Source organism: Papio anubis, chromosome 3 (genome assembly GCF_008728515.1).
Source record: "Papio anubis isolate 15944 chromosome 3, Panubis1.0, whole genome shotgun sequence".
NCBI classification, from domain to species: domain Eukaryota; kingdom Metazoa; phylum Chordata; class Mammalia; order Primates; family Cercopithecidae; genus Papio; species Papio anubis.
In genome coordinates this window covers 75,711,088-75,738,660 of record NC_044978.1, presented here as the reverse complement: position 1 = coordinate 75,738,660, position 27,573 = coordinate 75,711,088, and the positions used below count along the sequence as shown (strand labels likewise).

The window sequence follows — 27,573 nt, the reverse complement described above, 5'->3', positions numbered from 1 at the left end:
CACTAAATACCAAAAGAAGGCACAGAAAAGGCAAATAATATTATTTAGCAGTTGAGGTTATCAAAGTTATACTGGAGTAACTCCAGACTATCAATGAAAAAAGTTTCCATGTCAACAGATGCCTCTATTATTACATGAAACAGTTTTTCAGAGGTACAATAAGAATTTCCTTGTATTTATAGTTATGATAACTATATTAACATGGGGATTTATTTAATTCTGCCAAATTTTGATTCTTGCTTCAAAAGCCTTATTATCTACAAATACTTATGTAAAATTCATTGCATCCTCAATATCACCTTGAGTTAGAAAAGATGAAACTATAACTTACATACATTGTAGAGGTTGGGTAACTGTAATACATTTTAGGATAATTTTCATCTTTAGAATAATACATCACTCTCTGCCAGTGCTAGATCTCAATGAGCTACAACTCTATATCTCATCAGATTATTTTTCTTCAAATGCCTTTCTTGGCCAAATGTACAAAAACTATTTTGACTCTCATAGACTATGGAAAAACCAGCTCCATCTTACCTTTCAATTTGCTTGCTTGAGCGGGAGGTGAAATGCAAATGTCCCTGAAGTCTCATTTGACTTTTTCATTCCAGTGTGACAACTCCAGGAACAGAAGCATCAGAGACTCAGAAGGCTACGACAGTACCTGGCTCTCCCAGCAAGACACCTGAGGAAGTTAGCACCCCTCCAGAGGAGGACAGGCTGTACCTCCAGACCCCAACATCCAGTGAACGGGGAGGCTCTCCCATCATACAAGAACCCGAAGAGCCCTCAGAGCACAGAGAGGAGAGCTCTCCGCGGAAAACCAGCCTCGTAATAGTGGAGTCTGCCGATAACCAGCCAGAGACCCATGAAAGACTCGATGAAGATGCAGCTTTTGAAAAGGTAAGACATTCCTCTCCACTTTCTCGCCCACCTGTAACAAAGCTACAAATCTTCCAGTTTCCATTTCTCTGATGGTTTATTTTTTTCACTTCAAAACAAAAAAGTTAACCAAATTAATTAACCTGGCACATGGAAATCCTCAATCCCCTTTAAAATCTGAGAGTCGATTAATCTAGAAGAAATGGTGCACAGTTCCAGTGCTAGTGATTTGATCATAAGCCCTGATCTTATCACTGGAATGTCTTTTGCTAAGAAAAATGAACACGGTGGTGAAACAATATATCTGGAGGAGCTTTTCAAAATTAGTAAAGTTGGGCATGAAAGTTGGTGGCAGAGATTAACAGCAACAGGTAAGTCTGCCATGGGATGTGCTGGGATCAGCAGGCTTGTTGGATCTCTGGCCTGTCAGGTGATGAGCACGCAGACTGTGGATACTGGGTGGGGTTTAGCTGCCAAAATAAATTTTTCTCATTAGAAGCAAGAAGATTTCCAAGTTAGATTTTTTTTTTTTAAGATTTATTTTGGGAATGACTGAGAAAAAAAACATTGTACCTAAACTTACAGCAGTTTCTAAATGTACAAATGCCTGACAGTGGCATATTTCATAGCGCTTCCTTTGTCATTAAGTGAGTTTTAAAATTGTGAAAAGGGGTGGGGACCATGTTAAGAAAGTAATCAACCATTGGCCGGGCACGGTGGCTCATGCCTATAATCCCAGCACTTTGGGAGGCCGAGGCGGGAGGATCATGAGGTAAGGAGATAGAGACCATCCTGGGTAACATGGTAAAACCCCGTCTCTACTAAAAATACAAAAAAATTAGCCGGGTGTGGTGGCGGGCACCTGTAGTCCCAGCTACTGTGGAGGCTAAGGCAGGAGAATGGCGTGACCCTGGGAGGTGGAGCTTGCAGTGAGCTGAGATCCGGCCACTGCACTCCAGCCTGGGCGACACAGCAAGACTCCGTCTCAAAAAAATAAATAAATAAATAAATAAATAAAATTAAAAAATAAAAAAAAGAAATTAATCAACCATTTATTCTCAAAATATGGTCTATATAGTTCACATACCTCAGAATTGATTGGAGAGCTTGATCCCTTCTCAGAAATCCTGAATTAGAATGAATCCCAGCGTAGGGAGGGAGAACAAGAATTTGCCTTTTAAATAACTCCCCAGAGGATTCTCAGCCACAAAAAAAGTATGAGAATCTTTGAATTAAACTTAATTTAATATAAATTAAATTAGATATTGTTTTTTCTTTTAAAAAGTAATAGAATTCAAAAACACTTTATATTTCAAAGTGTTTTCGAGCAGCTTAGCAGTAAAAGAAGAGTTAAGTGAAATAATTGAAATTTTGGGGAAAATAAAATGAAACAGCATATCTTTGGGTTGAAGACACACATGTGTTTTTGTTCACTGTAAGAATGAGATCTGCTGCTAGGAATTGTCTGAAGTCATAACTAAAATTAGGAAAGATCCAGGCGGATGAGAACTGTGTCCTGATTTTTGGCAGTTTTCTTAAATAATAAATTCATGCCATGAATGAATTTTTATTCCAAGTTTGCTTTTGCATAGAATTATTCATCTCTCAAATTCTTGGCTTGAATGAGTACTACTAAAAATGTTTCATACATGTTATCTGGGCTAAAAGTTACCAAATTTAGCCTAAGAATCCATAGGCTTAGTGAAGTTAGACTTGAAACAATTATTTGGATAATACATATGTTTAATCTATACTAAAGGAATACATTTGTGTAAATCATTCTGAATTTCACATAATTTATACAGGCCTGTTCAACTTATTCTTGATGAGTATCAGGCATTTCTTGTAAGTTTCCCATGTGGACCCTTATTTCTCATAACCCTAACTTGGGCATCCAATTTTAATCACTTTTCTTGCCAACCATATTTCTAGGCAGTAGATTCCTGATTATATTTAAAACATAATTTGGTTTAGAATTTACATGTCTTCCTTTAGCAGAGACAAATGTAAACATATAACTTGAGTTTTACAGTATGTTAAGTAGATCTACTTGAGCTTTGTCTTTTTTAAAAACAAAATTTCTTTAGGGAACATTAATTCAATATATGACTCCTAAGGTAATATGTGCTAAGCTAAAATTATGTTTTTTGCTTTATCTCTGGCTTTTGGCCAGAGCCCTAAAATACTATTGATCACTTTATCTCAACTTCCCCGTAAAATTATTCTAATATTATTCAGAGTCTGCCTTTTTTGATGCCAGGGAGATGCACTATTGGTTAGATAATAGCTACAGGAAACTTTGACTTCCTGCAAAAAGTTCTGCTAGAAACAGGGGATATTCCTATACCTTTGGGTGAATAATTCCAAGCCTAAGCACAAGTGTCAGTGACTCATAAGTGTTTACTGAACTGCTTAGGTTCTATGTTTACAGTCAGGCTTTTTTTTTAGGAGTTTAAGTAAAAGAAGTCACGTGAGTAAGCTGCTTATTATTTTGGAGAGATTTTGACAGATGGGTTCTCCAACAGCTCTCAGAATTCCAGAATTTTTTTTCATTCATTGAACAACACAAAAACAAAAGAAACCAAAACACTCTATTTTTGTTGATGTCTGAGACCAGCACATACTTGTTTTCACCTCTACCAACGTGTCCACCGAAGACTCTGTGAATAAAAGTTTCACAATACAATGTAAGCTAAAGAAGAAACCAGTAGTGAAGTCATTCCTTAGCATGTTAAACAAAGCAATGCTTCCATGCTTCCACCAGGAGCTAACAGAGGAATTAGGGGAGCTGGAGGCCAGCTCAGATGAGGAGGCGATGGTAACTACCAGGGTTGTCCGCCGGCGAGTGATTATTCAGGTACCCGCTGTTAAATTACTGCACGTCAGGGACAGTCCTGTCCCCATACCCTTAGAGAGTGATCAGCCTGGATCAATGAAGGCTTGGCATGTTCCTTAGGTAGTGCATGGCCATTCAAAAGCAGACTCCTTAGTGCTCATAAGTTCTGTTTGCAAAGAAACTCAGTGGTTCCAGCTTTCCTCCAAGAGAGCCACCAAGCAAGAGCAAGACTTGGCTTCTTCACTTCCACCCACCTCACCTCTCGCTTAACTATTTTTGTTGAAGTTTGATCTAACTTTGGTCATATTCTCCTAAGCATGTTATTACCCACCTGCATTTTTCTTTTAAACAAACTAGTTGACAGGATTTTGTATCTCAGCAATGCTTCTCAACATCGCCTTTGGTTTTCTAACATTCCTCACATTAGAAGCACTTGGGAGTAGTTCCTCAGAATTGGTGCCAAACAGTGCAGTGACCCTTTTCTCTCAACTGTTTAGGGAGACGATATGCCTGAAATACCCCCAGAAACAGTCACAGAAGAAGAATACATTGATGAGCATGGACACACCGTGGTAAAGAAGGTATTGTCTAGTATAATCCAACAGGCTTGATTACAAACTTCCTGTTTAAAATGTATCAATTCCATGGTACTGTCACACAAAAATAAGATACACAAATGAAATACATTTCAGGTTACTAGGAAAATCATTAGGCGGTATGTATCCTCTGAAGGCACAGAGAAAGAAGAGATTACGGTGCAGGGAATGCCACAGGAACCTGTCAACATCGAGGAAGGGGATGGCTATTCCAAAGTTATAAAGCGTGTTGTATTGAAGAGTGACACCGAGCAGTCAGAGGTGAGACAACCTGATTCTCGAAAACCCATTTTATGGAGAGGAACAAAATAGAACTCAAAAAAGATGAATGAGATTGTTTATTCACATTTTCCTCACATCTCCCTTTTATATGGCCGTTTGCTTTTAGCTGCACGTTCCGTTTTTGTTTTCATGATTCTATGTGATTTTAAGACAGCCATCAGGGAGACTTCTAGGCATTATACTCATTGTTTTTGTTTGGTCTTTTAAAAAATATCTATTCTTTATTTAATTCATGGTTGACCACTGCAGAAATCCAAAAGTCAAATTTTGAAAGAATACAATGCTATTTGCTGGGCAAGCAGTACGCTGTGGAGAGACTGTGTAGAAATGCACTGTGGGGCTTGTGCCTGCTTGGCACACCAGCCTTCTGAAATTCACTCTAGATAAATATTTGATATTCAGATTTCTGCATTGCAGAGTTACTAAAATCAGGATCTAGAAACTCTTTGATTTATCCTTTTTGCTTTTTGTTTTTTGTTTTGAGACAGAGTTACACTCTGTCACCCAGGCTGGGGTGCAGTGGCATGATCTCAGCTCACTGCAACCTCCACCCCCGGGTTCAAGCGATTCTCTTGCTTCAGCATCCTGAGTAGCTGGGATTACAGGCACCCACCATCACACCAGGATAATTTTTGTATTTTTAGTAGAGACAGTATTTCACCATGTTGGCCAGGCTGGTCTTGAACTCCTGACCTCAAATGATCCACCTGCCTCAGCCTCCCAAAGTGCTGGGATTACAGGCATGAGCCACTGCACCTGGCAATCTATACTTCTATTTATTTCTGTTTTACTTCCCTCTTTCAAGGACATATTTACTTGCTTCAACAACAATTTGTGGAATTCTCACTATTTTCCATTCATTCACATCCTCAAAATTTTATATTATACACATGAGATTCTCTAGAAATCTACTTTTCAGTTTCTCATAGCTTTTAGAGCTCCTCCTTTGGGGGCTAATTTTATCTTCATAATACCAAAAGAAATTATTTAAACGTGAGAAGAGTTTTTTCATATTATTATGTCTGTATTACACTAAGCAGTTTCTTATTCACAAAACTGATAACTTTTTGTTCAAATAACTAATTAAGTTTGCTTTGGTGTTGTGGAGATACAGTCATGATGTACATATTACCAATAGGTTATAGTTTGTTTTTTTCTAACTCTGCTTCCGATTGCTGTTTTTTGGAAAGCCAGTATGTAACATTATAGTTTTGTCCTTTGTTTTTTAACATAGAAAAAACTCATCATAGTTACATTTGGCAATCAGACATTGTCTATTGTGTGTCCTTCGATCATTAGGTCACTTTGTGTGAGCCCAGCATTTTGTCCAGTACCTCACAATTTCAGGCTGAGCCAGTGGAAGGCCGTAGAGTCAGCAAAGTTGTTAAAACAACTGTGGTACGTGGAGAGAGGATGGAGAAACATCTGGGGGATTCTAGTTTAGCCACTGATCTTCCTTCAGCCAAAGATGACTTTGAAGAGGTATAGAAGCATCATCATTTTGTCTTTGTGTGTGTGTGTTTTATGTTGCTTTGCATTTGAAAAGAAAATCGTTTGTCATTGTGTAATTCCATACATGAATTCATGGAAAGGTACAGAATAATTCAAGAGGGTAGAACTCCTGTTTGAATAACTTGCAGAGTAATGTTTCCTCAAACTGTGGTGTTCATTGGTGTCACCTTAACAGCTTTTAGAAGTCCAGATAACTAGGATTTGCTTCTGCTGAATCAGACTCAGAATCTCTGGAGCTGGGATATGATTATACATCTTGTTTAAAAGTCACAGAAGTGTCTTGCTTTGTCAATTAATAAGGGAAAGAAATAAAGACATTGCAAATTATATTTGCTAGCCAATCTTTTCAGATATTATCTGTGATAGACCTTAAAGAAAATTCAGATATATTCCATGTCCATAAAATTTAAAAGCATTTACAATTATTTAAGTTCTGGTTTCTAACAATTAGAAAATGGGTCCACGGTAACAGATCCACAAACTCTTACTAAAATCCCCAAATTCTGAAAACCAAAACAAATTTTGTAAGTTAATTTGGAAGTAAAACTTGAAATAAATTGGCATAGAGCTATTCTGACATGAAGCTTTTTTATTCTACCTAGAGTGAATGTTTAATGATATAAAAATGCGTTTGATTGCAGGATGTCATCTTCACCTCCTCTGGGGTGTTAGTATTATACAGTACAGTCATGCATCGCTTAACCCACTTATGCCAGAGATTGCAATTTTTTAAATTTTTGCATGAGTGAAAAATCAGACCTTGGTGATGACCTTGAGCAGTAGGATATAAATAACTTCCACATGCCTAGCGTTCACTAGGCATAAGTGGGTTTTAATGACAGGGATAGGTGCTGGGAAGTACATCGTTAGACAACTTTGTCATTGTGTGAACATTGTAGAATGTCCTTACACAAACCTAGATGGCATAGCCTACTACACACCTAGGCTGTAAGGTATAACCTATTGCTCCTAAGCTACAAACCTGCACAGCATGTTACTGTGCTGAATACTGTAGGCAATTATAACACAATGGTAAGTATTTTCCTATCTAAAAATAGAAAAGGTTTAGTAGATATACAAAATAAAAGATTAAAAATGTTCTACTTGTATAGCATACTTCCCATGGAGCTTGCAGGACTGGAAGTTGCTTTGGGTGAGTCAGTGAGTGAGTGGTGAGTGAATGTAAAGGCCTAGGACATTACTATACACTACAGTAGACTTTATAAACACTGTACACTTAGGCTATGTTTAAATTTTCCTTTAAGTTTTTAAAATCTTCTTTCTGCAATAATCAATTAACTTACTGTAACTTTGACTTTATAAGCTTTTACATTTATTTTAACTTTTGACTCTTTTGTAATAACACAAGTTAAGATGCAAACACGTAGCACAGGTGCATTAAAAATTTTTTTTTCTTCATATCCTTGTTCTATACACTTTTTTCTGCTTTTAATTTTTTAAATTTATTATTTGTTTCTACTTTTTAAGATTTTTTTTTTTTTGCTAAAATCAAAGACCTAAATATGTACATTAGCCTAGGCCTACACAAGGTCAGAATTATCAATATCACTGTCTTCCTCCTCCACATATTGTCCCACTGGAAGGTCTTCAGGAGCAATAACACATGGAGTTGTCATATCCTAAGAAAACAGTGCCTTATTCTGCAATACCTCCTGAAGGACCTGCCTGAGGCTCCTTGATAATTAACTGTTTTTTAATAAGTAAAAGGAGTACACTCTAAAATAGTGATAAAAAGTATCACTTTTATAATACTTGATAATGAAAAGTGACTGTTACTGATTTATGTATTTGCTATACATAGTAAATGTATTTACCATACATAAACCAGTAACAGAGTCATTTATTATCATTATCAAATATTATGTACCCTACATAATTGTATGTGCTATGCTTCTATATGATTGGCAGCTTAGTAGGTTTATTTACACCAGCATCACCACAAACATCTGAGTAATACATTGCACCGTAAAGTTAGAACAGCTATAGCATTGCTGGGTGACAGGAATTTTTTAGCTCCATTATAATGTTATGGGACCATGTCATATATGCAGTCCATTTTTAACCAAAATGTCATTATGTAGCATGTGACTGCATATGCATTATATTACCTTGCTAAAATCCAAAAGGGAAAAAAAATCTAAATTTTGAAACACATCTGGTCCCAAAGTTTTGACTAAGGGATCCTGGGCATGTGCAAACATCTACAAAGTACTTTCGCTATTGGAACATTTTGACACTAAATGCTACATGTGTGTCCTCTACTATACCCATAATATATATTGAGATCATATATGAATTCTTTGGAGTATTAAAAGCAAACTTTTAAAAATACTTTCAGTTTTCACATTTTGACAACTAGGAATCTTGAATGGTCAAAAATGAATTATCTGTGTTATACCGTTTGGGCCTTGTTTGCTTATTTTTGCCTCTGGTTATTATATTTATCATTAAAATCTCCACTGTAGAAAAGAGTTGGGTGAAGCAAGGAGGAAATTGAAAGTCAATCCATATGGATGTTAGTTAGCAGCTTTTGTAAAGTAAAATAACAAATCTCCCACACAAATGAGAGAAACTAGAAGGACTTGTTAAATAAAACTCCAAACTTAAATCTGCTTCTAGGAATTGTATTTATTTATCCTTTCATGTATATGTTTTCATACTGACTATGAGTAAAGCAAAGCAATAGATTGTTTGAAAGTCTGTAGTTTATGATGAGCTTTGTCTTTTCTTTTCTTCTTACTTCAGGCTTTGAGTTACACAGGTAGCCACATGAAAGTCCACTTACCCAGTTTAGTAGAGAATGAAATCCTGAAAGAGGATGGATCAATAATTAAAAGGTTTGGGTTAGCATGGGGTGATGCTTTGCCAACTAACACCATAAAATTTTTTCCAATTTTAAGAAAAGAAGGAGAGAATCCCTACATCTACCCTAAAGCGGATAGAGAACTGCCTGTATCATAAGGCTTTGGTCAAGTACTGGATCTATCAAAGTGTCATCCCTGTAGTATCCTCTTGATACTTTAAACATAATACTAAGTCATAGCAAGAATGAGACTCTTGCTTATACAGTCTGACTCCTTGAGTTTCAGCAAGTCATCAACTTAGTTGAAGCCAGCCTGCTGGTATTCCATTGTGTTGATAGATTCAGAGAGCATAGGAAGAAGAATCTAATTGATAGATCACAAATTAATTTTGTGACCAGCTATATTCAGCTCAATCTTAGTAAATCATTACTTTGAATGGTATGTGGTTTCTTTTAACGGCTGCTGTATGATTCTGCATGTGAGTGGCAAATAACATAAGCATGAGTTTGATACCCATGAAACGAATGTACCTAGCAATGCTGAAACCTAGGGCTTTAGTGAGTTAAGCAAGTGTCATGAAAGCAGTAAGCAGTACATTTTTATGCTTATACAAGGGGGCTGACTGTGAGGCACACTGGTCTGCCCCGGTCTCTGTTACGGATTTGATGTATAAAGTTGGGCACTGTTCCATAGATCTACTCTCACTTCTCACTGGTCCTCTAACAGCACTGTAAGTATTGAGAATAATAAAATGTGCTCAGCTTCTCAGTGAAAAGACACAATGGAAATCCAAGTTACCATCGTGCTTTTCACTTCATTGAAAAGGGGAGAAAGATTGTCATTCAGAGTATGCTACAAAACTATTTTAAGCCTTTAGAACATAATAATTAGAACAGCAAAATTAAAGGTTCTGTCACAATTCCACCCTCCAATCAAATGGGAAAAGAGCAGCAGCTAGGAATTTAAAAGAGTGCAATTGCTCTCGCAGAACTTAAAAAATGCTACGTGAATTAAGGATAAAATGCCTTTTATACTCTCAACTTTTAAGCCTTTTATTCAATTATTCAGATGAAACCACATAATCCACGCATACCCTAACATCATGGGCTCTTCAAACTGGAATAGATTTAGAGATCAATTAATCCAAAGTTCTCAATAATGGCTGGTGAATTTGAAGTCAGGAATATAGACAACTCCATAGAGTTCCCACAGCTAGTTAGTTGTGGAAGCTAGTTAGTTACGGAACTCTATTTGTGATGTACAATGCTTTTTTATATACATTGTTAAAGACATCATATACATGTATATATTCAGAAACACATTGGCCTACATTTGCCTGCACAGAATATCACGAAATGGCCTATAATGGAGGCTTAACCCCTGGCATCAATGCTATAAGGGCTTCTACTAACTCTTAGCAGAAATAGTCAGAAATGTGCCTTTTTGAAGAAAAAAAAATAGTTGCTGAATATTTAGGAAAACATCAGATTTCAATCATTGGAATCAAATTTGACCTTTTCATCAGCAAGAACAAATTTAAGTTTGCTTCCAGATGCAGAACAATTCATATAGTATTAAAGAAAAAGGGAGAGTAGAAGAATGTAAGGGAAGAAGGAAGACGGAAACAAGGATGTCCAAAAAAAGCTGAAAGTATTTTGGCTGAAGTAAGTTATTTTTTAAAAATCAGGATGATCGTAGCAAATACATAGAGGTATTGGATAATGGCAGAACTTCCAGCTTCTTAACACTGGGAATCTATAAGGAAAATGCTGGGTAAAGCTACAAAAACTGATCATTTCCTACGGAGGTTTTAAGTGAAGATGCGTGGTGTATGGTTATGGGGACTCAGGCTCTGGAATCGTTGACTCTCAGCCCCACTCATGCTAACTCTGTTATTTTTTATTTGGACTATTGCTAAAATTCTCTAAGATTCAATTTCCTTATTTTTTATAATAATAGTGTCTGGCCCATAAAACACATTCATCAAATACTTGTGGAATGAGAACCTGCATTTAGAAGTATATAGTGAAAAAGGCTGCTCTGCCTATGGAGTAGCCATTTTTTGTTCCCTTCCTTGCCTAATAGACTTGCTTTTACTTTAAAAAAAAGAAGAAGAAGAAAGAAGAAAGAAGAGGAGGAGGAGGAGGAGGAGAAGAAGAAGGAGGAGAGGAAGAAGAAGAAGAAGAAGAAGAAGAAGAAGAAGAAGAAGAAGAAGAGGAAGAGGAAGAGGAAGAGGAAGAGGAAGAAGAAGAAGAAGAAGAAGAAGAAGAAGAAGAAAGTGAAAAGAGCTGAGAATGAGCAAATTACAATATAATTACTTTTAAGTACAGTTACAGGAAAATATTAGTATGACTTAAAATTAGTATGACTATACAAAAGTTATAGCTCTTGGCCCAATGCAGTGGCTCACACCTGTAATCCCAACACTTTGGGAGGCCAAGGTGGACAGATCACCTGAGCTCAGGAGTTCGAGACCTGCCTGGCCAACATGACAAAACCCTGTCTCTACTAAAAATACAAAAAATTAGCTAGACCTGGTGGTGGGCACCTGTAGTCCCAGCTACTCAGGAGGCTGAGGCCGGAGAATCACTTGAACACGGGAGGCAGAGGTTGCAGTGAACCGAGATTGCACCAATGAACTCCAGCCCGGGCGACAGAGCTAGACTCTGTCTCAAGAAAAGGAGTTATAGTAACCACCAGTCTATAAGGGAGGCAAGTAAACAACAGACTGTTAAATGGCAAGAAAGACACAGAATGAGCAACAAGCGTGAGACTCTGAGAATCCGGAGGAAGCAGTTGTCTTTCAATGGCTTTTCTCTTTTCCCCTTCCTCCCCCACCATCTCCAGATGAAGCCTTAGAGAGCTGGGCAGATCATCTTTTGTTGGTAGCCACCTTCTTATATATTGGTAGACTAATATTTTAGTTTTTAAAGACCGATGCCTCATAGAAAAGTTCTCTGAAAACAGAATTTTGGGAAGTTTGGGTGAGGTTGTGACTGTAAGGTTTAAGCTGGCAGCTAAGGTATTTCAAATAAATTAAAAACTTTTTTTTTTTTTAGCCTGTCAAAAGGTACTTGTGGTACTATTTCAGAATGAACCAAACTCTATTAAGTCAGGGCTACTTAATCAAACCATGAATGATTTTATGGTTAGTTTTCAAGAAGATCAAATTAAAGCATGCTTTCATTTATTTAAAATTTTTCTTAAAGAATTAAAAAATACTCGTTGTTCCAAAACACTCTTTAAAAAATCTCACGAATCGTTTTAGAGAGGGGAGCTGTGTTTAAAAGAAAGACATAAAAAGATATCTATAGTTTGTTATGCTGATAGTTTGGTGTGGAAACATCTAAAGGTAAGACATTAAGTACTCAGTGTAATGGTCACCTTCATACCTAACAGCTGCCCTCTAGCAGTGAAAAGAGCGTAATTCTCTCTTGTCTGCTTTTCTCCAGGACAACAATGAGTAAAGCCATTACACAGAAGAGGGCTGTGGTGAAGGACCAGCATGGAAAACGCATTGACTTGGAGCACCTGGAGGATGTACCAGAAGCACTAGACCAGGACGACCTCCAGCGCGATCTCCAGCAGCTCCTTCGGCATTTCTGCAAGGAGGACTTGAAGCAAGAGGCCAAGTGAGGGGCTGCCCAGTTCTCACACCAGAAACCACACATTCACTCAATATGCAGCTTCCTGTTTCAGTAGAGGAGTGACCTAACTGGCCTAATTAATGGGATACCCCGACATTTCCACTGTTAGCAAATACACGGCATTTTGTTTTAGTTTTCCCCCATCCTCTTTAACTATAAAGCTAATTTGTGACCAAAGATGGCATCCTTCATACCGGATGCTGTATCCAATACTTTGTTGTGTCTGTGCTAACCTGGGAACTGGCCACCTCCATTGTTCTTTGCTTCTGCACAAGATCCATGAAAATCCATTGATCAGAAGAACTTCACCTGCAGACCTCTTCAAGTGACACTATATAGGAATCCTTCCAAGGGATATCTATGTACAATGTATATAGTTGAAATGCTCAGATGAACAACATATTAAAATTAAAACCACTGCCTATTGTAACTACACTGGGCATCAGAATAAAAGGCCTCTAGAAATTGCTGAACAATGGTTAACTAAGATATTGCTAACACAATCGAGTGATAATATAGTTTTACTACAAAAGAAGCACTTCAGACCTATTATGTCCTTAGAACTTCCAGAGTAGCCACTGCTCCCAGTTAAAGGTGGGTTAACAGCCTCGCAGAACTGTCCTGAGACAGTATTGCTGGTGCTGGCCAGCCATGGCTTAGGACTCTCCAACAGCCACTCTGAGGGAGGGGAGAAGGGAGCAGAGGCCACACAGAATGAAACGATGGGGTATTCAGTTGCTAGCAGCTACATTGTGTGGCATTCTAGCATCTTCAGGTCTTTAGATTTTGGACAAGTTTTGGCAGGGTATTTTAAAAGCTATAACTACTGTAGTTTTCCAGTTTTCATTGCTGCTTTAGCAAACCACGCTGTCTTACTGGTGGTACTTTCTTCTGGCCACTGCACTGTAGATAATTCATTGGAAACAAGATTTACTCACTACATAAAGGGTTAAACTCCTTCAGTATGTTGGAGTGGTTTCTTTTTTTCTTTTCTTTTCTTTTCTTTTTTTTTTTTCAGGTTTATATCTTCTCTAATACCTGCATGTGGCATTTAAAAATCCAGACCATGGTCAAACCCCTCTTCTAATCACATTAATTGTTTCCATTCTTTGTACCCTGAGTGAGCACTTTTCACTTTCCAGCTAGGTCTGTTTTTCAGCTTGCAGACGAGATTGAGAAATCCTTGAAAATTTGGTTTTGGTTAAAATTTTTGGTTTATTTATTTGAAATCCACACTCCCTTGGAAACTCTTAAGTGCATTTGTGCACTTCTGTTTGTTTGTCTCAAAGAAGGGACTGTAACAATCTGAGTAATTTCCATGTCCTCTTCCTATTCCTCTAGTGGTTGAAGCTGTGTAGCATTTTAACATATATATATTCACAAATATATTCATATAAACAGTATACATTTTGAATCAGTCATTTGTTAAAGAAAAGTATATTCAATGAAGATGAAATTTAAATAAAAAAGGACAGAGTCTATCCTCCAGGGATTGAACATTTTCCAATTATCTGGTCTTTTCCTGTTGTGCAAAAATGACTCATTGCTCCGAATGTCAAAAACAAATGCGACAAACAATGGCACTTCATCATTTAAAGTAATGTTGCCAAGAGAAAAAATTTCCTGGGAGGGAGGTTTCCCACAAGCCAAATCTCCCAAGCCTCAAATGCTAGCACTTTTTGGCAGTTGGATAGGAAATGAAACATTCTTTGGCAGCCAAAATAAGAGAGGCCGATGGTGAAACTTTTTGAGACACCCTATGGCCTTCTTGTCAAAACCTTCACTGGAGCTCAAGAAAAGCATTTCTGTTGTGTTATTTGCAGTGCAGATGATGTCTGTGTAACAACATAATGGTTATTCACCCTTTTTTGATTTTGATTTTTGCTGTGTTATCAAAAACTTGAATACTGTGAGAAGAAGTGAATTTTCAGTTGACGAATCAGCATCTTGTTCCCATGGTGATAACACTAATTGAATATATCTATGAGGGCATGTATTAGTTAATGGAAAAAAAAATACAACACTAACAATACATAGCTGCAATGTGTACAATGGCTGATTTAATTAAATAAAATGTACAAGTGTTAAATGTGGCAACAGTGATTTGTTCTTCTTTATCACGAATCTGTGATTTCAGGAGAATAAGAGGTTTTAAAAAGATGAGCTAGATTTGAAACCAACAGAAAGACACAAATTGCTTTTTTTCTTAAGGTTTTTATTTAGTTGCTGAATATGCTATATGCCTGGCACTGGATTAAGCACTGGGATAAATAGATTTTGCCTCTGCCCTCAAGAAATTTTTATTGTTCTTGTTATGCAAAAGGAGAAAATAAGGATTTTTGTTTTGGATCACTACTGAATGAAAGAAAATAGGAATTTGGGGACTTGCAGGAGATGAGAAAGGGCAAGTGCGATTGGCAGCACAGCAAGACTGGTTTGGTCCTCTCTCATGAGGCCATGGCTGTCATTAAACACTTTCTGCCTTTGGGAATAGCAGTTGGCTCTGGAGTTTTCTTTCTGTCTTAGAACCTGAGAATTTAAAATTAAATGGATATATTAATATAAATAAAGACAGGGCAGGACTATGCAAAATCAAAATCAGTTGTGTTTGAAGAGTTTTGTTTCATTTTTTGAAAAATCCCTTTACTGTTGCTATAATATTTTTTACAGTAAAAACAAAACAAGACATGATCCGGGCGCGGTGGCTCAAGCCTGTAATCCCAGCACTTTGGGAGGCCGAGGCGGGTGGATCACGAGGTCAGGAGATCGAGACTATCCTGGCTAACATGGTGAAACCCCGTCTCTACTAAAAATACAAAAAACTAGCCAGGCGTGGTGGCGGGCCCCTGTAGTCCCGGCTACTTGGGAGGCTGAGGCGGGAGAATGGCGTGAACCTGGGAGGCGGAGGTTGCAGTGAGCCGAGATCAGGCCACTGCACTCCAGCCTGGGAGACACAGCGAGACTCCATCTCAAAAAAAAAAAAAAAAAAAAAAAAAAAAAAAAGTAGGTTTTAGTCAAATTTTATCTGGTATGAGACAGGAAGCTCACTGGATCTGATTTCTATCTCTGGTGGATTTACAGGTCTTCTGAAATTAAAATACCAATTATACTTGACATTTTTCAAAGAAAACAGTTAAAGTTAAAAATAATTCCAAAGTAGGAGTGTCTGTGTGATCACCTCTCTGCCTCTCATTTGTTTAATGTACTGTACTTTCTACTTAGAGCAACTCTGGGCTTGTGTAACTTTGGGTTTCATTAAGGAAATCAAAGCATCAGAGAAGTTTCAGTGTCTTCTCATGTTTAATTATTTGCTGTGCAAAACCCATTTTTTAAAAGAACTTTAGTGACTCATATGCCGTTTTACAGAAATATATTTAAAGGTAGGGTGGGGGAAACTTCCAGACTGAGAGAAGATTATGCACAACTCATAAATCACTTGTATTAGTCATAAAGAGGTGAAAGTGAGACATATAAGCACTCTGAAACAGGCTTGAATTGAATTTGAAATTAGTTTGCTCGTGGAGTCACTTGATTTATATCAGCATGAAGAGTCTGGGCGTGGGCAAGTAGTCAGGCAAATGAATAAATCAGATAAAGACAAGTTAAACGTAGGTCTAGTGAGAACCAAAATCACTATGAGGTTTTCCTGAATAACAGAATAAAAATGAACTGCTGGCTTTCATCATGCTCTAAAAGAAAATGTTTCAAAGTCTATGTCTTTGGTTGCCACCTCTGCTTAAAAACTATATGCTCCTTCCTTCAGTTAAGGTATCATTTCTCCTTCTAATCGAATTGAAGCTAGAATTACAATCATAGAACGAATCACCAAAGTAAGAAAATCTTTTAGGTATCTGTGTGGCGGGGATGGGGGTGGTGATGTCCTGCACACAAATTAAAATACTCCTATTGGGTTACACTCAGGCTTTCTGGAAAAAACAAAAGTTCTCCCTGGCTTTAAATTAGCTCCACAGTATGAAGTAAGCAGTGCATATGAATAGACTTTGGATGGAGCTTTCATCTATGGTAAACAGAGACATTTGACAGTGGTACGTGTAATAATTCAAGAGATGTCTTCAGTCACTGGAGACCTTCAGTTGTTCAGTTCATGAAATGTTTCTGTGAGGCAATGTGACAAATTGGTAAGTGTGTTATCTTATAGTAAGACCTGGAGTGGAATCAGTCCAGCTCTATCTAGCCCCCTTCCATGACTTTGTAAAGGTTTACCCACTGGATAACAATTTCCTCATCAGTAAAATAGGAGACACTGCTACTAGCCTTGGATGTATCTCACTGCTCCAGGCAGGGAAGGGCAGCCAGCCCTGGCCTCTCTGTCACTCTTTAGTGTAGAAGAGCCCCTGTCACCCAAGTGTCCTTGATGTCCATTCATTGTGGACCCATTTGTGACCCTCTGCCTCTTTATGTAGGAGTCAGCCTCGGGGTAGGTGTTAAAGGCATTAGCTTACCCCTCTAGGGTAGAAAATACAGTTAATCTTTTCCTATTAGGGAATCACAGGGATGTTGTCAGTTAAGCCCTTCGATTCACTTCCCATTCAGAGGAAGGATTCTTCAGGATCTCTTTTTGTTTCCTCAATGGGCCCTCTATTAGTCAGGGTTCTCTAGAATGACAGAACTAATAGGATATATATATATGGGGAGTTTATTAAAGAGTATTAAATCACACGATATCAAGGTCCCACTATAGGCCATCTGCAAGCTGAGGAGCAAGGAAGCCTGTCCAAGTCCCAAAGCTGAAGAACTTAGAGTCCAATGTTAGAGGGCAGGAAGCATCCAGTGTGAGAGAAAGATGTAGGCTGGGAGGCTAAGCCAGTCTAGTCTTTTCACATTTTTCTGTCTGCTTTGTATACTGGCCATGCTGACAGCTCGATTAGATGGTACACATCCAGATTGAGGGTGTGTCTGACTTTCCCAGCCCACTGACTCTAATGTTAATCTCCTTTGGCAACACCTTCGCAGACACACCCAGGAATAATACTTTGCATCCTTCAAGCCAATCAAGTTGACGCTCAGTATTAACCATCACAGGCCCTTATAACTGAGTTCTGGTTTCCATTCCTTTTTCTTCCCCCACACTCTCAATTTTGAGGTGTTTTTTTTCCTCCTTGTCTGTCAAAACTGACTACAGAATTGGAGAGAGTCACTCAAACTTCCCTACTGAATGGCTGTGCCCCCACTACCAGCAGGCCCTCCACAGCTGCTGCAGAGCATTGCGGGCAGGGCCTAGGCTTCACTGGAGGTGGCTGTGGACACCTTGGCTGTCTTTATGATGTGCAGGAACAACTGAATCATGATATCCACAAAAAATACACATTGTGCCCATTTTTCCTGGCTGTTGATCAGAACTCAGACCTGGTCTAGGCTATGCTACAGAACTTACATGGCACTGGTACAGCAGCAACTTCTGGATGAAAGGTGCCTTGTGTGAATTTTTCAAGTGACTCACAGATAGGTGATACCTTGGAGCCTTAGAGAAGCACCATAGTATACCCTTTCTCCTCAAAGAGTCAGGGGGACAATTTCGAGTCTATTGTTCTAACAATCCAATTTGTGTTCAGATTAATGTAGTAGTTTCCTAGGGCTACCATAATAAAATAGCACAAACTGGATGATTTAATCAACAGAAAGTCATTTTCTCACAGTCCTGGAAGCTAAAAGTCTAAGACTGAAGTACAGGCAAGATTTTTTTTTTTTTTTCCTGAGGTCGCTCTCTTTGGCTTGTAGACCACCACCTTCTCGCTGTCCTTACATGGACTTTCCTGTCTGTGTGTGCCCACATCTCTTATGTCTCTGTGTATGTCCAATTTTCTGCATCTTATAAGGATGCCAATCATACTGAATTACAGCCAACCTTAATGGCCTCATTTAACTTAATCACCTTTTTGAAGACTCCTATCTCCAGATGCTGTCACATTCTGAAGTAGTGGGTGTTATGGGCTTTGACATGAATTTGGAGGAGAGGACACAATTCATCCCATAACAATTGGGTTTAATCCAAAAAAAAAAAAAAAAAAAGGCAAGCCCTCTAGGTATTTTAAGAAGGAAGGGATCTAATGCAGGGGATTAGAAACTCACACCCGTGTTGGGAGTGCCACAACAATGAAGGCAGGTGTAAACCCAAAAGGATCTGAGTCAGGTCGCAATCAATTTGGAAGTTTATTTTGCCAAAATTGAGGACATGCCTGGGAGATAGGTCTGTGCCTTCTTTGAAAATAATTTTGAGGGCTTCAGTATTGAAAGGGGAAAAGCAGGCTGGAGGGGGAAAAGGAAGGGTATGATCACACTACTAAATTCACATGCTGCAAGGGAAAAGGCGAAGGTAGGGGAATACTCAATTATGTATTCGTTTGGCACTCAGTAAATTGGTGCTTTACACAGAGTAGCTACCCGTGGGGATTTTTAACCTTTTATTGTAGCTCTCCGCTTAGAAACAAAAGGAAAGTCAGTGTCTTGCTTGACTCCACTTTCAGCTTAAGTTTTTTCCTTGTGGCATAGTGAATTGGGGGGTCGAAGCTTTATTTCCCTTTCACACAGAGGAGCTACTACTGCTTTGAAGAAATCCACCAGTGCAGAAATCAGGAATCCAAGCTGCCACTGAAGGGCTCACGTAGCAGCAAACCATATGTTTCTTAGGAGATTGCCCAGATGTGGCTGCAAAAACACTCCATGTGTCTTCTGCCAGAGTCCATGCACCTCTCCCCAGCTGCTCCCAAAGGTATAATTATTTGTCTTCTCTTTCCTTCTCAAATCTTGGGCAAACAACTTTCATTGGCAAAGTCAAATACATAACCCCACTGGAAAGGGATTCCAAAAAATGTATACCTGAGATTCTTCCCCCAACATGCAGGGAAGAATGTAGAATAGGTCCAAAACTATCCTCAGCTGCTAACAATCAACCACAGTGGCTGAGCCACAGAATAACAGACTTCATCCATCCACTAATGCATGCAATTCAAGACCTACTAGATTTTAAACATTGTGCTAAGAGCTCAGGGTAGACTGGGCCAAAATCATCCCAGTGGATCACTTTGGCTGAGTTTTCACTATTGCCAGTTACTATTCAATGCACTTCTTTCATCCTCATCACAATCCTATCAAACAGATCTAGGTAAGGAAACTGAGGGGAAAAGAAATTGAACAACATACAACAAATCATGCAGATAGAAAGTGACAAAGCTGGGATAAGAACTCAAGCAAATGGCACCAACAATAAACAACACTCTATCTCTGAAAAACACAGACCCTTCCCTTTGAATTCATAATATTGCAGCTGAGACATATTGAACTGATCATTTAACAATTAATTAAAAATTAATTTTCTTCTGGAAAAATTTCTTCTTCTTCTGGAAAAATACCTTTTATACAAGGAAACAGACCTTATTCAGTAACTGTCTTGACTATTCTGAAAAATCTCTTTCTCGCTTCTCAACTCCATTTTCTCTTCCTTATCTGCTTCACATTTGGCAGATGAACTTGACTCTGTCTTATAAGAAAGTAGATGTCAATGGGCACGAATTACTACAATACTAGGGTTCTCTGGAAAAACAGGACCAATAGTGTGTGTGTGCTTGTGTGCATGCGTGCATGCATGTGTGTGTGTTTATGTGCACATATATATAAAGAAATTTATTGTAAGGAATTGTTCCACGTGATGATGGAGGTTGAGAAGTCCCGAGATCTGCAGTCAGCAAGCTGGAGAGCCAGGAGAGCTGATGGAGATTCAGTCTGAAGGCAGGGTTGAGACCCAAGAAGAGCCAGTGCTTCTGTTTGAGTCCAAAGGCAAGAAAAACTAATATCCCAGCCACAGGGCAGTCAAGCAGAAGTTTCCTCTTAGTTTCTTTTATTTTCTTTTTGTTTATTGTTCTCTATAGGTCTTCAATTGATTGGATGAGGCCCACCTGTATTAGGGAGGGCAGTCTGCTTTACTCAGTTCACTCATTCAAATGTTAATCTCATTCTACAAACACACTCACAGACATACTCAGAATAGGGTTTAACCAAATATCTGGGCACCCCATGACCCAGTCAAGTTAACACGTAAATTAGCCATCACAAACACCTTTCCTCTTACTACCTCCAAAATCGTCTGTATTTGCATGAACCCCACGACTCATTGTTCTCACAAAGAATGCTCTCTTGTCTCCTGGATTTATGGCCTGTGTACTTGCTATGGTCTAAATATTATGTTCAAAATTTGTATGTTAAAATCACCCTTGCAGGCCGGGCACAGTGGCTCATGCCTGTAATCCCAGCACTTTGGGAGGCCAAGGCGGGCGGATCACGAGGTCAGGAGATGAAGACCATCGTAGCTAACACGGTGAAACCCCGTCTCTACTATAACTACAAAAAAATTAGCCAGGCATGGTGGCATGCCCCTGTAGTCCCAGCTACTCGGGAGGCTGAGGCAGAATGTCATGAACCCAAGAGGCGGAGCTTGCAGTGAGCTAAGATCGCGCCACTGCACTCCGGCCTGGGCGACAGAGTGAGACTCTGTCTCAAAAAAAGAAAAAAGAAAAAAAAAAATCACCCTTGCAATGTGATAGTATTAAGAAGTGAGGCCTTTGGGAGGTGATTCATATGTTGAAATCCTCAACCCCCAACGTGGTGGTATTAAGAGGTGGGGCCTTTGGAAGGGTTTCATCTTCATGATTTGGATTAGCATCCTTATAAGAGAGACCTCAGAGAGCTAGCTGGTTACTTCTGCCATGTGAGGGCACAGTGAGAAGGTGCCATCCGTGAACCAGAAAGTGGGCCCTCACCAGATACCAAATCTGCTGGCACCTTGACCTTGGATTTCACAGTCTCCATAACTGTGAGAAATAAATGTCTACGTTTATAAGCTGTCCAGTTTATGGTATTTTTTACAGCATCCCAAATGGACAAAGACATTCCTGCTGTCCCCTCCCCGTCTCCTGTGGCCTTGCTCTGTTGTTGTGTGCTCACTGATGATGTTCTCCACTGGCTTTCTCTCCCAGCATACGAGCACAGCTTACTAGAAAAACAGATTTATCCCCGAATCCTGTCTTTACACCTAACTAATGCTCTCTTTCTCTCTTTTCCTTTTCCTTTTCTTTTTTTCTACATATGCTTTCCTAGTTTTTCATTACTCAATCCTCCTGCACTGTGGCTTCAAAAAAAAACTGAACAGTAAACATATTAGAAACTATGAGATATGGCTAAACAGAGGTCAGAAGAAAACTAAAAGCCTCAAACTAGGTTCTAATTCTTGTGCGGATAGTGGCCAGACAGGAAAATAATAGGTGAATTGTCTGAACATAGAAAATGAAGAGAGGGGCTGGCCTATGGCAAGCTTAAGAGAACATGCCACGTATTATATATAATGACGTAAATAGAAATCTTCAATTTATGAAGGTTTTAATGTAGAAAATAAAAATGTGAAAATGCGAAATACATCTAAGAGTTAACTTTTGAAATAATAATATTGATAATGGCTAGTAACATCATCAAGAGGTAAAAGAGAAAGTAGAAATATGCAATGATAAAAAAGAGAATGGAGGCTGAGTGCTGTGGCTCATGCCTGTAATCCCAGCACTTTGGGAGGCCAAAGTGGGAGGACTGCTTGAGCCCAGAAGTTCTAGAACAGCCTGGGCAATGTGGTGAAATTCCATCTCTACAAAAAAATTTAAAAATTAATGAAGTGTGGGATGCGTACCTGTGGTCCCAGCTACTTGGAAGGCTGAGGCAGGAGGATTGCTTGAATCCTGGAAATTGAGGCTGCAGTTAGTTATGATCATACCACTGCACTCCATCCAGCCTGGGTGATAGAGCGAGACTCTGTCTCAAAACAAATGAATAAACAAACAAAAACAAACAAACAAACAAAAAAGGAGAGAATTAGAGAGGAAAGAATAGACAATAGTAAGAAAATGTTACCTTATATTTTTTCTAAGTAAATATAAAAACTTCAATGAGAGGTGATTTTAAAATGATAATTACTAAAACCTACCACAGAAGAGATAATAAAGGTAAAGCCCAATAACCATAAAATAATTTGAGTGAGCAAATATTTAACCCCACAAGAAAGAATGAGATCTAGGTACTGTCACAGATGGATTCTTTTAAACTTTCAACACACGGATAATTTTAATACTGAAACTACCAGAGAGCCCCAGGAGAAAAATTCCTAGTTTATATTGTTTTAACACAGCAAGTATATCATTGGTACCCAAACTGGGCAAATTACATCAAAAGAACTTCGAAATAACACAACAACAAAAATTCTTAGACCAATTTCATTAAGGAATCTCTTTACAAAAATTACAAATAAAATATAATATAATTGAGAATGCATTTTAAAAACAAACTATAAAAAAATGGTTTCATTCCAAGCAAAAATAGTTCATTAGCAATAGCTATTAATGAAATTCCTCACATTGGAAGATTAAAGGAGAGAAAACCATATACCAATGTTTCCACAGATTTGGAAGCATTTGGTGAAATTTAGCATCCATTTCATGTCCTTTTAAGAAAGTAGGAAGGGATGTATTCTTCCTGAAGGCAATCAAATTATGTATGTGTATGTGTATGTATGAATTGCATTTTCCTTTACAAATGATCAAGTAACTTTATGTTAAGAGAACTTAAGTTACAACCATTTTAGGGTAGCTTTTGCAATAATTTGCAACAACAGAAAAAACCTTTTCTCTGATTTCTCACCAAACACAACCACATCTCTCCCCTTGCCTGCCTTGTGCTGGCCCTCAGCATCACCAATTAAACTGTTCATTTTTATTGTGTGTGTGTGTTTTTTTTTTTTGTAATAGAGATGGGGTTTTACCATGTCACCCAGTCTGGTCTCAGATTCCTGGACTCAAGTGATCCACCTGCCTCAGCCTCTGAAAGTGGTAAGATGACAGGTGTGAGCCATTCCTGGCCTACCATTCCTTTTAAAGTTGGGATGTAAATTGTTGGCTCATCTGTTTACAAGGTGACATCAGTTAGGGAGTATTTATGAATTCTCTCTTGTATAAAGGTCAAAATCAATATATTTATTAAGAAAAACGAAAAGCAAATTGAAGATTCTATTGTTTGTCACATAATACAATTAGAAAGAACTTACTTTTAGGATGTAGTTCACAATTGATTTTGATTTTAACTAGAATTTGTGCTTCATCAGGAATACCTTCTACTTCATGCCTTTTTCCCTTGTAACTTTTTTTTTTTTAATTGAATTACGGGAACTAAGGAGGGGACACATGCTCCTCACACCAAAATTCATCTTGCTTGATGACGAACACTGGGAGCATTTCCATTAAAACTGAGAATAAGACAATAAAGTCCACTATGTCCTTAGTGGCATAACATTAAAGGCAAAGTATTAAAGGCATAACTTTAATAAGGAAGTATTAATCAATTCAATACAATTGACAAAAAACAAGAAATAAAGTATAAAAATGAAAAAAAAGAAGAGGTAAACCTTGTCAATATGCAAACAATGTTTGTGAATCAGGAAAGCCAAAAGGAACCAACTGAAAGCAAAATTACTATCAACCATTTGGTCACTCTTTTCAACACATCATAGAACATGTCTAACTTTCCTTAACACACACGCGCACATGCGCGCGCACACACACACACACACTCCTCCAAATTAAAAATAAAAATGAAGGGACTTTTATATATCATTTACAATAGAGAATAAATGCCTAGTTGTACATTTAGAAAGAGCCTATTTAAAAATGTTTAACGTTTTTACTTCCATAAATGGATGGACTTGCACTAACTTATATATATATATATAGGCATATAACAATTTAAATACATCAATTCCTTCTTAATTTATTTCTTAATTTAATAAGATCACCATAAAATTGCTTATAGATTTTTAATTTGAGTTGATAGGAAGAAAAAACCAAGCGTATGAATTAATCAAGAAGATTCTATGGGTAAGAAAAAAAGGAATGTTTTCACCTGACTCAGTAGCCCTAGCGGATATTAAAATATATTTTAAGCCACTATTTGTAAAACAGTTTAGTACTAGCGTAGCAAGAGACAGTGAGAGCAATGAAATACGATGGGGAATCCAGAGAGAAAAAAAAAATGATCCAAAGTCAATGGAAATTTGGCACAAAATAAATACAGCTTTTCAAATGAAGCCTAGACACTATAGTGTTAGGTCAAATGGCTAATAATTCGGGGCAGGAAACAAAGCTGAATGCCTATGCGTTACCTTCACCAAAATCCCTTATAGATAGCTCAATTATTTACATGTAAATTTTTTTAAAAAAAGAACCCTAAAAGTAGTAAAAGAAAGTTTAGGCAAACGGTTTATTACCTTTGGTTAGGAAGATCTTTGTAGGCAAGAAAAAAATCATGAGTGGAAAAAAATAATACATTCGACTATACAAGCATTTTAACTTTCATGCAGAAAGAATATTATAAGCTAAATTAAAAGATAAATAGAAAAGCATAAATTTACTGTCCAAAAATGTCTTACATGCCAACAACTTAACAGAAAAAAAAGCAGAAAATATGAACGAGCTGTTCACATAGGCAAACAATAACATTCAAATGACTTGTTTACCTGGGAAAATATTCCAGTCTCATCGATAATTAAAGAAATCATAAATCAAAACAATAAGATGCAACTTTTTAACCTATCAATTTGGAAATAATTACAACTTTTATAAGACCAAGTTCTCGCCCAAGAGTGGGAAAACAGGGCACTTGTAGGCCAGAGGGAATGAAAAATAATGCACAAAGACAACACCTTTCAGAATTAAATATTTAGAAACTCCCTTGATTCAACAATTCTACTATAAGGAATTTATTTATAATCTCCATGTAAAAGGAAGATATTGTACCTTTTAAAAAATCATAGTAAAAACATTCGAATTTCATATCTGTAACAGGATGCATAATGGAACATGTATAGCTGTTATCTTCAAGATATGTCTTGGCCCAAGTGCGGTGACTCACGCCTGTAATTGCAGCACTTTGGGAGGCCAAGGAGGGCAGATTACTTGAGCTCAGGAGTTCTAGACCAGCCTTGCCAATGTGGTGGAACCCCGTCTCCATTAAAAATATAAAAATTAGCTGGGCGTGATGGCGCACGCCTGTAATCCTAGCTACTTAGGAGGCTGAGGCTTGAGAATTGCTTGAACCCAGGAGGTAGAGGTTGCAGTGAACTGAGATCGTACCACTGCACTACAGCCTGGGCGACAGAGTATCTAAAAAAAAAAAAAATGATATGTCTTATATGAGTAAGTAAGGTCCAGAGGAGGTGGCAGAGCACGTACTCACATTTGTGTAAAACGTAATTTATATATGTTTGTGTAAACACGTGGATTTATTCATAGTTGTTCTCCAAGTCTCTATAAAAAGGGAGACTCATCAAGTACCATGTAGTTTCTTTCTTGCCCCTTCCTCCCTCCCTCTCTCCCTTCCTCCCTTTCTCCCCTTTCCTTTCTTCCTCTTTCCCTCCTTCCTTCATTTCTTCTTTCTTTTTCTTTCTTCTCTATCTTCTCTTTAATCACATGCTATTTAAAGGAGGGGTAGATGATCTAGTTATTATAAATAATCAAATAAAAGCAGAAATCGATACTGGCAGTGAAATGTTGTTAATATATAACCAACACTTTGGTTTTAAACAATTGGAGAGGTGAGTTAAACATAGGAAAGTTGTGAATACTCACAAAGAGCAATACCTTACATGATTTGTATGAAAAAATGCAGCTACTTGTAAATATAAATAAAAACATCTAGTAGTTTTGACTTTCACTGCATTATAGAGACAATATATACAGACTTTGTAACATGCCTAGTGAGCCTTCTGCAAATAAATGGCTCTCGTGGTATTGTGTCATTTCTTACTGTGCAGAAGATAATTTCCCAAATCTGCCACTAGAGGGCAGCAGACAATCAGTCATTTGCCTTAGGAGTGGGGGCCACGCTATGCTGGAACTTTCCGAGCCTCGGAGCTTTACAACTGGAAACACTGCTGAACTTTTCTAGATCACAGTTTCACCTGCAAATTGTGGAGGGAGTTGTGGACTGGCTGAATCTAAAACCTTTGCCAGCTCTAACAGGCGGCGATTTTAACACATAGTTGTATTCTCATAGTGACCTTTAAGTTAAACTGTATTAAAGTTCAACCATTAAACAAACAAAAACTAAGTTCAAATGTGTTTAGATGTTCTTCCTTCTTTCAAACATTGCTAACAGTTCTTGAGAGACTCTTACGAGCCATATATTGCTCTAAGCGCTTTGCTGGCATTTTCATTTACACAACACTCCTGTTGAGGTAAGTGCGGTTCTGGTGTCCACTTTGCAGATGAGGTTGGTGATGTACACAGAGGTAGAGTAACTTGTCCAAGGGCCCATGGTAAGAAAGATAGGTCCAGAATGGTAGGATCACATTTGTAACTGCTCCATTACACTAGGAACTATTAGTGCAATGAAAGGCAGTAAAATGTCTAAGAAAATGGTAATAACTGCATCTGGCTGGCAATTCGTAGTTTTGCCCTTATAGAAAATGACTTTCTTGGGAGCTTTTGGGGGTACATAATCACATAATTGCATCTTACTTATACCTTGTTACTTAAGTATTATTTTCTTACTGTAAAAGCAAATAATAATTTACAACCACTGTTGATCTCTGGGCTAATCTCCATCACCCCCCTTCCCCATCCCCCACCTCCCAAACCCCACCCGCGGGGGGTGTGGCCTCAGGCAGCCTCCCCTACACAGCTGCCACGGCTCCACTGCAGTTCTCACACCTGCTCCCTGAAATGGTTCTTCCCCGTCCAGTGGGAAGCCCTTCCAAGAAACACCTGGAGTGTGGTCTCCCCACAGGTTTTTTTGTCTCTGCAAGGTCGTCTAAGGTGCTCTTTCTTGCTTCTCTCTACCTCAGCAACAATCTCACTGTAGTATATTCACTTTGTTGTTTTCCCAATCAGAATTCAGCTCTTTTAGATCAGATCCTTTCTCTGTTTTCATCTTTGTACCCTAAGGCATAG

The 27,573-nt window shown here is 38.2% G+C and overlaps 1 protein-coding gene across 50 annotated transcripts in view; it reads left to right on the top strand.

Annotated features, from left to right (window-relative positions):
- The window catches only part of ANK2 (ankyrin 2), a 584,559-nt gene extending 569,885 nt beyond the window's left edge, over positions 1-14,674 (top strand). For 8 of the 50 annotated variants that reach the window (XM_009207443.4, XM_031664021.1, XM_031664016.1 and 5 more), the window contains 6 exons: positions 612-903; positions 4,216-4,299; positions 4,411-4,575; positions 5,896-6,078; positions 8,875-8,966; positions 12,386-14,674. In XM_009207443.4, the coding sequence (XP_009205707.2) occupies positions 612-903; positions 4,216-4,299; positions 4,411-4,575; positions 5,896-6,078; positions 8,875-8,966; positions 12,386-12,569 (1,000 nt within the window). In that variant the 3' untranslated portion in view covers positions 12,570-14,674. Of the gene's footprint in view, positions 1-611; positions 904-3,646; positions 3,740-4,215; positions 4,300-4,410; positions 4,576-5,895; positions 6,079-8,874; positions 8,967-12,385 lie in introns of all 50 variants that reach the window. The other 42 variants (XM_031664045.1, XM_031664038.1, XM_031664043.1 and 39 more) reach the window with 12 other exon arrangements.
- Positions 14,675-27,573: the final 12,899 nt, after the last annotated feature.